The sequence below is a fragment of the Bos mutus genome, chromosome 4 (assembly GCF_027580195.1).
Source record: "Bos mutus isolate GX-2022 chromosome 4, NWIPB_WYAK_1.1, whole genome shotgun sequence".
Classification (NCBI taxonomy): Eukaryota; Metazoa; Chordata; class Mammalia; order Artiodactyla; family Bovidae; genus Bos; species Bos mutus.
This window is the reverse complement of record NC_091620.1, coordinates 74,956,383-74,969,942: the sequence shown is the minus strand read 5'-3', so window position 1 is coordinate 74,969,942 and position 13,560 is coordinate 74,956,383. Positions and strand designations below refer to the sequence as shown.

Here is a 13,560-nt window from a genome sequence, read left to right as displayed (position 1 = left end):
ATTTATAATAAAGCCTTACAGATCCTTAATGTCATTGCTCTCACTCAAAATGCTTACTATTTTATATAGCCTTCTGCTTTCTTTTCTAAGGAGAAGCTTCTAAATTTCTTGTCAAAAACATCACATCTGTCAAGATTGTTTTGTATACAACTGTAACCTAAATTTGATAATCTCATCAAAACAATTGGTTTAATTAAGGTAAATTAAAGTAGAAAAGTTACATAGTAGCAGTACTTGATTTGGCTTTTTTTAATCGTGATTGTTAGAAGAACTCATAGATGTATTTACAAATACATAGCTGGAATAAAAATCTGGAAATGATTTCCAGCTTGTTTACACTGTTCAGATCCAGCTAGTAAAAAATACTTACATTAAATGAAGTTGCCAGATTCTACATTTCTGGTTCTTGCTTGAGGTTGAAGGTCATACTGCTTCCTCTTCATTATTGTATGTTGACTCTTTTGCAGTCAGTTCTGAATTTTTAAGTGATGTGTTTTGTTTCTCTCTAAGAGACTTGCCTTCAGAATCATAGCCAAACCAAAGTGGAGGGTTAGAAGCGCTATATTCCTGGTGCTGAACTATAGATGACATTCTTATAGCTGCCTCCCTGTAATAACAGTGATGAGCATTAGCTAGTTGAAAAAGTAATTGCTAGTGCAGAATTTTCAAATTCGACCACATTGGGAGTTAAAGAACTCACTGTCACAACTCGAGTTCACATCTCTTTTGCTTTCCTGAGCGGGAGGGTGTGGGTAAATTGTGCTAATGATCAGGATCCCAAAGCTTCAGTAGCTCAGTAGTTCTCTGGTTCAGTCAGTTCAAAGATTAACAGATACTGAAATAGGTAAGGAAATAGCATGGCCTAGGCCTGGAAACACTGAGGGCATTCTACAGCTAGCACTCCTAAGTGAGCTTGTTATTCAGGTTTCTTTGATGGAAGTATCCTAACTAGGCAACCCGTGAAAGTTAGCTGTGCACCAGAGCAGGTGCTCCTAACCTAGAGTCCACAGATCCCTGTTGGATATGCGGATGAATTTCAGGGAGGGCCCAGGGATTCCTTGAAAATTCATGCAGTTTTGTATCTACTATGCTTTTTTTTTGAGGAGAGGGTTTGTGACTTTCATTGACTTCTCAAAGGTGTCCATGACCAAAATGATTAAAAATATGTGTTCCTTAGAAAGAAGAAAGCAAAGAAATCATCAGAAAGTCATTTGGGACCCCAGTTCCAACATGGGGTGGTGGTGTTTCCCACACCACTTAACAGTTCTAAGATACCAGCTGGCCATCCTATAATTCAGCCCATTTCTAACACTATATATCCAGGTATAGCAGTAGATTCTACAAGTTAAGAGTTTAGACCCACGGAAAACCTTCCAGATGTCAATCTCAAGTCCAGGTTGTTACCTGGGCTTCTGATCTACTACCTAGAGCTGCTCACAGAAAACAGAGACATTTACTCACTGAATCACTGGTTCATTAAAGGATATTACTCAAGAACAACCAGGTATCAGAGCTGCATGGGGCAAGATATGGGGAAAGGATGCCGATCGTTGCTTTCTACAGGCATACCACTCGCCCCAAATCTATGCATTCAGCAACCTGAAGATCTTCAGCCTGTTCCTTTTGGGTTTTTATGGAGGCTTCATTATGTAGGCATGATTGATTAAATCATTGGCCGTTGGTGACTGAGTCAACCTCCAGTCCCTCACTTCTCCCCAGAAATCAGAGGGTGATTTTTGAAATCATCCTGAAAATGTTTCACTCCTCTATTCATGGTTGATTCCCTTGGCAACCAGCCCTCATTCTTAGGTGCTTTCCAGAAGTCACCTCCTTAACATAAACTCAGTTGTAGTAGAAAGGGACTTGTTATGAATAACAAGACACCCATCATTTCACCTTGTGGCTCTGAATCAGTTTCAGAAACTGAAGGTAAGAGACCAAATACTATGATAAAAGATTCTTCCATTGCTCTTATCACTCAGGAAATTCCAAAGATTTTGGGAGCTGTGAGCCAGAAACCATGGAGGAAGACCAAATATATATATAAAAGATAAATTTTGATCCTCTGAATGACCAAATATATATGTCCTATAAAGCACAATATTTCAACATCAGAAAAAAAGTATATCTAACTTGAAAATAATGTCATTTCCAGGACAGAAGGATTTTCCTGGGAAGCTGGTTTGAATGGTGAGATCAGCACTAGAAAGGAAATAAGTAACTGGCAGCTTCTGTAGGAACAGAGATAAGTAACAACATTTGCCCATGTAGGGGATTCTTTGCTTGCTATTACTGTATATTACATTCAGTTATTAATTGCATAAGTTTGGAAACTGAGTCATTAATATGGAGGCTGATGTCATATACTTAAGTTTGTGTTCAGTGGCCATATGAGTTCTGGTATGGCTATGAAATTTACAAAAAAGCTAAGATACATCAGTTGTTTAAAAGACCATTTCACTTCAGTCAAATCTTAGGTAGTTTAAAATAATTGTAAGCAAACTCAGCAGAGAGACAGCCAAAGCATTGCCAGTTCTGTTTCTTACCACATTGCTTTTTGGCTACTATACTTGCACTCATAAAACTTACAAAAGTTTAAAGAACAATTTAAGGAAAAGCAGTTGTTATACTAATTTCTAGTTCTGAGCCACAAATCCCTGTGCATTAAAACTTAGCAAAGAGATGTCTTCTCTTCAGAGAAATATTTATTCTCAAATTTGAAGATAAGTTTATAGTCCAATATCAATATAAAGTTTGAAAATTTATAAATTTATAAAGTCCAAAATCAATATAAAGATTGAAAAATTTTGAATATAAATTTTCAATATAAAGATTGAAAAAAAAAGCATTCTGCTAATTTTTCAATCTTTTTTAAGAAGTGTGATTCTATGTTTTAAATTACTTATATAATCTTTATGTCTTCTAAGTAGAATAGTATCATGCAAAAATAATAGATATCTTTAGCTTTCTCTATTTTCTTCTGAAGATTTTTCTCCCTTTTCAATTCTATGTAGTTGACAAGATTGCCATGTTTTTTAAAGTGTTTCCTGTGAGATTTTTTTTTTTTTTAACCTCAAAAACCTGCCACAATATAATACCAAATGCTGGGGGACTCAGAAGCATGGTTAAAAGGTTAAAGCACTAGCCTGGGCAACAGAGATCCATTGTTACTTACCCTTCAGCCTGTCTCTGCCTGTCTAAACTTTGCCTGTCTTTTTTTTTTTTTTCACTTTTCATTTGTTTTTTTTTTTTCTAATTTTATTTTATTTTTAAACTTTACATAATTGTATTAGTTTTGCCAAATATCAAAATGAATCCAAGACTCCAACCCATTGTTACCTCCTCTAAACTTTCATAGGAAGTTGACCATAGAATTAGTTTCTTTCCAGTACATAGTTTCATGGTATCAACTGTTTATAATTTTAGACTTTGTTATTTTTCTTTCCTTTAAGAAGGTATTTAAGGGCATATCACATTTCTTGGTATCTCCTGAAATACAGCAGTAATAGCGAAATCAAAGAGACTTTAGTAGTTTACTGAGGAGCCCTTTAGCTGTCTTATCTTCTGCTGGTTTTTGGTCCAGTTTGGTTTGGTTTAGGTTGCTGTTTCCAACATCCTAACAGCAGAGCGCTGGACACACATACTATATTTCACAGTTATTGATAATGATTTAATGCCACTGATGATAACAATACTACTGAGTTTATGCAACAAGGTCTTGACCTACAGGAAAAGGACATGTTTGGGAGTAAAAGATTTGTAAATAGTTGAGCAAATTATGTACAACCTTTGGCCTCAGAAGAGCAAGAGTTTTTGAGAACTCTAGTTAACTGGTAAGAGGATAAGTACTCTTAATGCTAAGTTTGTTCAGTCGCTAAGTCATGTGGACTAGAGCCTGCCAGGCTCCTCTGTCTGTGGAATTTTCCAGGAAAGAATACTGGAGTGGCTTGCCATTCCCTTCTCCAGTATTAAGTTTGAGGATACATAAATACTGGGTAATAGAGTTCCTCAAATGACTTATAAGACCCAGGAAGATAGATGGTAGGTAATGTGATATAAAAAGTTAGCAAGTAATGGGAGTTTGAAAAAGTAACAAGAAAAAGAAAGTTGGGGATTTTGACTCCATATAGACAAGAAAAATAGGGAATGAATAGGAAAACTACTCATTAAGTGCAATATCATGTGACAGAATAAAAATGAACTGCATATTAAAAAAGAAAAAGCTGCAGATTGATCCCTGGCCATGGATGAAGTACACAGTACTTTTGCAATTCCATACTGCCTCTACTTTAGCTGTTAGTGATAAGCACTGCTCTGCCTTTTACCCACAGTCAGCTTCACTGAAACTAAACATCAGAGGGCCTCCTGGCCATTGAAGGTGATCCAGACAAGAGAGGAACAAAGGATCAGATCTGAGACCCTCTTCCCCCAATCACAAACGCCAGGAGGTTAAGGCTTCCTCAAGTCTAGAATGTCTCTAGGGATAACTTAGTCCTACATATTTTACCAGCAAGCATGGTCCTGGGGAAAACTGAAAAATCTGAATCTGTTTAGGGCAAATTTGGCATTAGTTTTAGAGTTGGAATACTAGTGTAGACTAGTTCCTAGTCTGCTTCCTCTCCCCCCTTTAGAAAATCTTTAGGCCATAAACTAGCTGCCCTCACCACCTTACTAGGACTTTGGTCATCCTTGCATTGACTGACTCCTAAGACACAGGACCTAACCAAGAGAACGGACCAGCATGGTCCATTTCAAACTCACTGCCAGTGAGTTTCAGAGTTACTTTTCACAACATTCTGTGTAGCTGTGTATTTGCACATAAGAACTTTTGAAAAGTATCAGAAAACTTGAAAATGTAGAAACTGAATGCTCCTGCTAGAAACATGTTTGTCTGCCTGTTTGTCTCAAACACCCCCTCTTTCTTTTTAATAGCTTGATGCTCTAATCTATATGGGAGCTGGGAAATATTGAAAAGAAAATGTCTACTTAGGAATCACTGTGTGTTCTAAGTTCTTTCACGTGCATATGGAATCCTTTGAGTACCTTCTACTCAGGCTTGGCCTGAGCAATACCAAGACCTGGTAAAAAATGATTTGAAAACTGAAGCAGTCTACTACAATGGTTAGTCATTACACATTTAACCTGGTGAGAGAGGTTTCTTTGGATCAGAATAGAACAAAGATTTTCAAACATGAAATGCCACAAACAGTTGTATTACATTAGAGGGTTTAGTTTGTAAATGACTTTTGTTTTTCATAAATTAAAAGGGATTAAAAGTTCAGTTCAGTTTGGTCGCAATAGTGTCTGGCTCTTTGCGACCCCATGAACCACAGCACGCCAGGCCTCCCTGTCCATCACCAACTCCCGGAGTTTACCCAAACTCATGTTCATTGAGTTGGTGATGCCATCTAACCATCTCATCCTCTGTCATCCCCTTTTCCTCCTGCCTTCAATCTTTCCCAGCATCAGGGTCTTTTCGAATAAGTCAGCTCTTCGCATCAGGTGGCCAAAATATTGGAGTTTCAGCCTCAACATCAGTCCTTCCAATGAACACCCAGGACTGATTTCCTTTAGGATGGACTGATTGGATCTCCTTGCAGTCCAAGGGACTCTCAAGAGTCTTCTCCAACATCACAGTTCAAAAGCATCAATTCTTTGGCACTCAGCTTTCTTTATAGTCCAACTCTCACATCCATACATGACAACTGGAAAAACCATAGCCTTAACTAGATGGACATTTGTTGACAAAGTAGTCTCTGATTAAAGTTTATCCCTATATAAACATTGAATGAAGTGAAAGTCGCTCAGTCGTGTCCGACTCTTTGCGACCCCATAGACTATACAGTCCATGGAATTCTCCAGGCCAGAATACTGGAGTGGGTAGCCTTTCCCTTCTCCAGGGGATCTTCCTAACCCAGGGATTGAACCCAGGTCTCCTACATTGCAGGCGGATTCTTTACCAGCTGAGCTATCAGGGAACTGCCCTCAAATTTCCTTCTAGTTAATTGAGTAAGCTAAAAGAAAGGAGAATTTGGAGCCTACATCAAAGACTGCTTATAATCAGCCTTGTATTTATGCATCAGCCAGTAAAGTAGGCAGAGAGTACTTATCTTCCCTTACTGATCAAATCTCTTGAATCTTAGGGCTTTAGGAAAGCTTGAAAATCACTAATCTAAAGACAAAAGAATAGCATAGCAATGATAAGACCTAGGTACAAAGTATGGCTCTTTTATTTGTATGACTTTAGGCATGTTATTTAACCTGTTTAAGATAGTTTCCTTATTCATTTTTATGGTAATAGAGTATTTGTGAGTATTAGATAATAAAATAGGATTTAGCACAGTACATGGCAAATAATAATAGTTAAGTAATATTATTTGTTCATATTAGTAATAAAATTCAGTAGGTCCAGATTACAAAGGCCTTTCCACAAAGACATTCCCATGAGCTGGAGAGGAGAACTCTGAGTTTTATTAAGATTTTCTAACAATGCAGATCTCTTAGAGTGTTTAGGTAGTAATTTATGCTGCCAACAACTGCTAAATAAGGTCTTCAAAGAATCTCTGTACTGCTGTTCAAAGCTCTGACAACCATCTAGATTTTCTCTGCTCATCTCTCTAATGTTTAAAATTTTGGATTCCAGACCCCAGTAATGTCAGAAGGATCCTTTTGCTCTTTGCCAGTTACAGACTTAACGGCTCTTCTGCTTCTTTGTGGCTCAGACCCTCCTGGATTGTTGGAGACCATCGTTTGGGTCTTTCTCTGGCTTTCCCATTATGCTTTTCATTTTTTCCTTTGCCTATCTTGCTTTCCTCACAGAGGTCTATAAGTTGAAAGACTTGGTGGATACAACTGCTTCAAATGTAGACAGCTAGATTTTCTTGTCATATTTATCTCAGTTATTAAGAATTTCTCCTTGAATTAAAGGAGAATTATGTCTCTAATGGGCTTCCTTGGTGGCTCAGACAGTAATGAATCTGCCTGTAATTCAGGAGACCTGGGTTCGATCCCTGGATCAGGAAATCCCCTAGAGAATGGAATGGCAACCCACTCCTTGTGGGCTACAGTCCACAAGGTTGCAAAGAGTCAGACACGACTGAGCGACTTTCATTCACTTATTATGTCTCCACATGAGACCTCTGGAATCATTTCCTGGGATCCCTTCAGGCTCTGAGGTTGTAGAATGACAGAATATCTCATGCTGGAAGCTCTCCTGCAAAAGAGCTTTAGATAATTTGCTCATTGACCAAAAGTTTACTACTTCCCTGATTCAGAAAGGGTAGGCTGAATAGACAGACCTCTTTGATTTGTAAAGCTGGTGAAATATTTTCAGATTCCATTGAGTATGGAGGAATTTGTATATAGGACAATTTCTTCTGAGGGCTATAACTAGGTTTTATATGATTTCATACGTTTTTATGTTCAAATGGAGTCAGATGTGTGAGAATGTTTTGCTTTGTGATTCAAAGTCATGAAACCTCTTCCCAAGAAAAATCTCCTCCATCCTAATTTCCAGATGTTTCATTTCACCCAGATGAAACAAAGCTCTCACTGTTGAGGGAGCAAGAGCAAACAACTGCTTTTTTTAGATACCATCATGAACTTGTGTCTTCAAGGGTTCACATACTCTGCAGCATTTCCAACTCCACCCAAGGATCCCATGGGTCTAAGTGAAGAAGAAAATGCTCTAGTCTTTAGATCTGAGCCCAAACAGCAAAATGAGGCCAGACCTTACCACTGCTCTAATCAAAATTTTGAAACCCAAGTATCTTGGGACCTCCTTGACTGACAAGTAGCATCCTCTCATGGAAGCTGGATGTCAAGACAGATGCTCCTGGAGCCTTACTAGCCTAGCCACCATGCTGTGGGACAACCCTCTCCATTGCTAGACAAGGATAGAATCAGAAAATTCTAGACCGCTTTCTTACTGGATCTTAGCAGGAGTGGAGCTACAAGGGAAACTGAAATGGTTTGGCCTCTTTAGACAATAAGATGGGCAGACAAGCCGGCTCCCCTTTAAGCATGAGGGCCAAGTCTCTGTCTGCTCCTGGCTGATAGGGACAGCCAGGCCTGGTGGTAGAAAACAAAGCAGGCCTTTAACGGTCCTGGATTGGGTAAAGGAATTTTCCATGGATTCAGCTAGTTAACTAGAGTTTTGCATTGGTTGAGGGGGGGGGGGGGGGCGGGCAACCCCAGCTAGTAGTAAAATCTTACTTGTTTATTTTCCTTGCATTTTTAATTTTTTTTTCAATCTATGGACCTTGCACGAGGAGTGGGTAACCATGTTTAGTTTCACAGGGACTCTAACTAAGTCTTCCATTCATTCTACTTCACATCCTACATTTCAGAAGTTTAATAATATTACCTCCCCAAAATAATGATTGGCAAAATATAATCAAAAGACTAAAAACTAAACTCTTTTGTGTAATACATTATCCATTGACTATCATCTTACCCACAGGTGATATCTTGGCTGTTTTATGATATCACAAGGTCAACAGAAATTCCTAGGACCTTATTTCATGGTGTAATACTCTGAGTTAATAATATTGATGTCAGTCATCACCAGACCTATCAAGAAAGGTTGAGTCTCTATTCTTCTTCAACAATTTTCAACAACCTGTCCTCTTTTTTCTGATCCATTTTCAGTTGGCTGCCTTCTCCCCTGGCAAGTCTAGGCCCAGTGGAAGTGCTTATTCTATAAGTAATAGCTTTGTTTTTGTTTTTTCATTTCATTTTAGCACACATATCATTAGATCAAAAATCATTTTCTTCCTCAGTTATCAAGTGACCAGATCTCATGGGTTCAGCTCTTTCCAGGGCTGTTTAACTAAGAAAGTTCCTCTGTGAAATCTACATACTTAGAACACATTATGTACTTTGTACCTTGATAATATTAATTCTTAGTATTCATTTTTCCAACTTTCAGAAAAGAACCTGACCTTCAGGAACTGGTCAAGAATTCTCATGTGAACACTCCACGGGTTACTTAATCAGGTCATTTAAAATACTTCCACGTTTTTATTTCCAGTCAATAGAAAAAAAAAAATTAACAACAAAGCAAAAAATGGCTTTCTATCTAAAATCATAGGATAACACCTGATAGATTTATACCTTTATAGATTTCTTGTTTACCCAGCTGTTATTTCATTGGAAACATTTTGTAAATTGAGGAAATAGGCATTTGGCCTGTAGCAGTTATCAGAATACCTGACTCTGAGCTCTGCTGCTAAGTCACTTCAGTCGTGTCCGACTCTGTGCGACCCCATAGACAGCAGCCCACCAGGCTCCCCCGTCCCTGGGATTCTCCAGGCAAGAACACTGGAGTGGGTTGCCATTTCCTTCTCCCATGCATGAAAGTGAAAAGTGAAAATGAAGTCTCTCAGTCGTGTCTGACTCTTAGCGCTAGATCTTAGTAAAATAACAAATATATAACAAATAGCTTTGGGGGAGATGGGACTCATAACTGTTAGTCATTTGTACTTAATTGTGAGCTACCTCAAACGGTAAAGAATCTGGCTGCAATGCAGGAGACCCGGCTTCAATTTGGGAAGATCCTCTAGAGAAGGGAATGGCAACCCACTCCAGTAGTATTCTTTCCTGGAGAATTCCCATGGACAGAGGAGCCTGGCGGGCTACAGTCTGTGGGATCACAAAGAGTCAGACACAACTCAGTGACTAACACCGCTATTACTATGTCTGATGATTTTCTTAACCCACAGGAGAGATTAGCTGAATGGTATTATTTTGAGAAGGAAGTAGAGGAAGAGCTAGTGATTATTCCTTGAGGAGCAGAGTTAGGGTTTTGGGCATCTGCACAGTCAAGGAAAGGGAAGCACTAAGAGTAGAAGGACTACTGGAAAAGGAGTATAAAACCACAAAGACCATTTTAGAGGTGAGCTCAATATATTGGCTTCAGTTAGGTGAAAAATAAAAACTTCCTAACTCTGAAAGCCACTATGGATTGTGTTGTGAATGCTGTGGTGACATAATCTGTTTTCTCAAGAAGTAGTTCACAAAACTTTTCATATTCAGGTACATACTTACTTGGAAATAAGTCTGCAGTACTGCATCTTTAGGATCCGGAGTTGTCGGCAGCCCATTTCAAGGTTCTCAAGCATTTGGTCAGTAAGCAGGATACAACCAGAAACATCCAAAATGTGCAGGTAATGGCATTTTGCTGATAACATCTCCATTGCTGAGTCAGTAATCTGGACATAGAGCCAAAGTAACTACTGATTATTTCGACCAGCTGCATCCCAAGGAAGAATAGTATTTTGGTCAGTTTGGGCTGTTTTAACAAAATACTACAGACTAGTTGGTTTAACTAGCATATATTTATTTCTCAGAGTTCTAGAAGCTAAGTCCAAGATCAAGTTGCCCACAGGTTCAGTGTCTGGTAAGGGTCCTCCTCCTGATTTGTAGATGGCTCCCTTCTTGCTGTAACTGTACATGGTGGAATACTGGAGTGGGTTGCCATTTCCTTTTCCAGGGGATTTTCCCAACCCAGGGGTTAAACCTGGGTCTCCTGCATTGCAGACAGATTCTTTATCATCTGAACCACCAGGTAAGCCCGAAGGGAGCTCTAGTTTCTTTCTATTCTTCAAGGACACTAATTCCATCATGGGGGTGCTACCCTCGTGACTTCAATCTAAACCTAGTTACCTCCCCAGCGCCTTACCTCCTAATACTTTCACGCCAGGGATGAGGGTTTCAACATGTGAATTTTGGAATGACATAAATACTCAGTCTATAACAAATATAGTCAGAACCCTTGCATATTCTCTTACCATGTGATGAGCCTATAACTCAGGTCAGTGACTTAGTCTGTTTCCAGAACAGTAAAAGGTCTCTTTCAAGTGGCACTATAAGAATTTGTGATCTTGCTGTTATTTTTATTTTAGAGTTACCTATTTAGGATGGGAAACATCATCAAAATTTTCTAGTAATATTTGTCACACCAGTATGAACAACTTACGAAATTCTGCTGTAACAGCATTTGGCTTTAAATTTGAAATCCACTCTAAGGCATCATCAATTTGAGAAGCATAAGTTTAATAACACCACATGTTATAAAACTGTAATATATGTATTACATGAATATATATATATATAATATATATTAACCTACAAACAGAATCAACTTGCTATAAGAAGGGATCTGGACATCTCTGATGGTTTGTATATGGAATAATTGGTTCTGGAAAGGGACTAGTAGGTGAGAGAGATGTTTGTAGGCAGCAGAGGAAAGAAGAGCAGAAGCCACAGAGACTACATGAATCTCACACTGAGAATTTCTGCTAAGGGTTCCAACATCTTGAGGGTTTGCACAGATGTTCTGTAGAAGTAATTCAACTCCACTTCTTAGATTACTTCACTTACTCAAGGTCTAGTGTTTGAATTTATAGCTGAACTGAGACTTGTTGCAGAATCAACTAGATTACTCTCCCCAAAGGAATTTTTTTCCAACTGGATTTAATTTACTTTAAATGTTTGAACATTCTAAAAAAACATGCCATGAGGCTAAGCTCTTGTTTTTTACATAAAATTGAGAGAATTATGCAGAGACCCCCTTTAATTTGAAATGTATACTTTTTATGTTTGGAAAGATAGATGTCATTGTCTAAGTATGCCCTGTTTCCAGAACATGCTCAGGACCAAGGTTTAACATTGCAACTGATTCTCACATAAATGCCTTCAGACATTCCTGCCACACTCTATGGGTCTCTGAGGATCTGATATCATTGGGAGCAGGAGTTAGCCTGCCCCTAATGAATTGTAGGAAAAGGAAAGACAATGAGATGATGGAAAAATACCAGAGAGGTAGAGCTCAGAGTACTAGGTTTTTTTGTTACTGGAGGAACTGAAAAGGAGCCCAACATTTCCTGTAGATCAGAATCCCAAGTGTTCAGTGACTGAGGTGATGTTTTTGGAACTTATGGGAGCTGGAAACTGGAGGTCGAGGTGACTGGCCACATTCTTAACTCCCAGATACAAGGTCTTGATCTCAGTCCTACTGAGCAGAGATTATGTTATTCCCATATTAGTGCTGGGTAGGATGAGGTCATAGTACTACTCACTAACCTTGGAGGTGAGCTGGTTATAGGGACCTTCCAGGAGGTGTATAAGATGCCCATTCAAGATTAACTCATGGACTTTTGGGAAATGTAGCCTAGAATGATAAGCCAGACACTGAAGTGTATTATGGCTCATCAGAAACAATGGAACTGAAATATATTAGACAGGACCACAGCCTTATGATTTCTGAGGCTGTGGGGAGTGTTCATATTATGGTCATTACATCTTCTGAATCAGAATATTCATTTCACCTGCATAGATGGTAAAGCTCAATGCTTTTCCTTTACATTGAGATTCTGAAATAATCTACTCTCCTTCCTTTTTCTCAGTCTAGATCTTCAGTGTAGAGTGATGCATTTTATAAAATGTTATTTGTGTTATCCTCCTTAGTTTCTAGGCTGTAAGACAACGTCCACTGCACATTTTGTTGAAGGAACTCTGTCGGTTTTTCCTTACAAAAACAAAACAAACAAACACAAATCCTCTGCCGCAGTTCTTGTTCTCTTTAGAGTCTTTCCTTTTCTCATTCTCCTATTTCCCTCCCTTATTAGTGGAGCCTCTTAAAAACCCAGTCAACATCTGTGCTTTCTTTAGAGCCAGGGCAGTTCCCAGTGAGCCATGTGTTACCCATGTGTCTGTGTGTCCGTGTGCAGTGAAAGCAAGGACCCCACGAGCTGTGACTGCCCAAGCTGCAGAGGGTTCGTGGTCACTGCTGTCCTGATACCTTGCCCCAGCTTACTTCTAGAACCAGATGATGCTGACCAGAAAGACATCTGGTTTCCCTAGTTCTAAAGGCTGTTGAACAAAGAAGAATTTTATTGTAAATTTTCTAGATCAATTTTGTCATGATTGACCATAGCTTTCCCACCACTGCCTCCTCCTTATTGTGGGATGGTTAATGATAGAGAAATCAGGAGGTTCTAGCATCACTCTCTTAACCTACTCACTACCCAGACTGAACAACTGAGAAGCTGAATTTTTAGACCAGTTAGAATGCAAGGAGTCTTGAAAGTTCAGGTGATACTTTAATGTGTGCAACAGAAGAGGACAAAATTGTTAGTAACTTCACAATTTCTGAGGATTTTTTAAGAGATATTTTAGTTTTCTTCCCTTTGGGTAGTTTACTTCCTCTGAGGTTTTTCTGTTAATTTGGTTTGGTCTTTATCTTCTCCTTTAGAGGCTTTTCTCCTAAGTGTGGCCTCATGTCCTTGACTGTCTGCTGGTGATTAATAGTGAAAAGCTAAAAACTGATTGGACTTCCCTAGAGGCTCAGCAGTAAAGAATCCACCTGCAATGCAGAAGATGCAGGTTTGATCGCTGGGTCAGGAAGATCCCCTGGAAAAGGAAATGGCAACCCACTCCAGTGTTTTTGCCTGGGAAATACCATGAATAGAGGAGCCTGGTGGGCTACAAATAATGGTGTCATAAAAGAGTTGGACATGACTTAGCGACTAAACAAAAACAACAACAAAAGCTGAATGG

At 38.9% G+C, this 13,560-nt stretch overlaps 1 protein-coding gene across 1 annotated transcript in view; it reads right to left on the bottom strand.

Moving 5' to 3' along the window:
- Positions 1-257: 257 nt before the first annotated feature.
- The window catches only part of FBXL13 (F-box and leucine rich repeat protein 13), a 220,013-nt gene continuing 206,710 nt past the window's right edge, over positions 258-13,560 (bottom strand). The window contains exons 20-21 of the mRNA XM_014478077.2: positions 10,048-10,211; positions 258-607 (exon numbers count right to left, since the gene is read on the bottom strand). Of these exons, the coding sequence (XP_014333563.2) occupies positions 424-607; positions 10,048-10,211 (348 nt within the window). The 3' untranslated portion in view covers positions 258-423. The remainder of the gene's footprint in view (positions 608-10,047; positions 10,212-13,560) is intronic.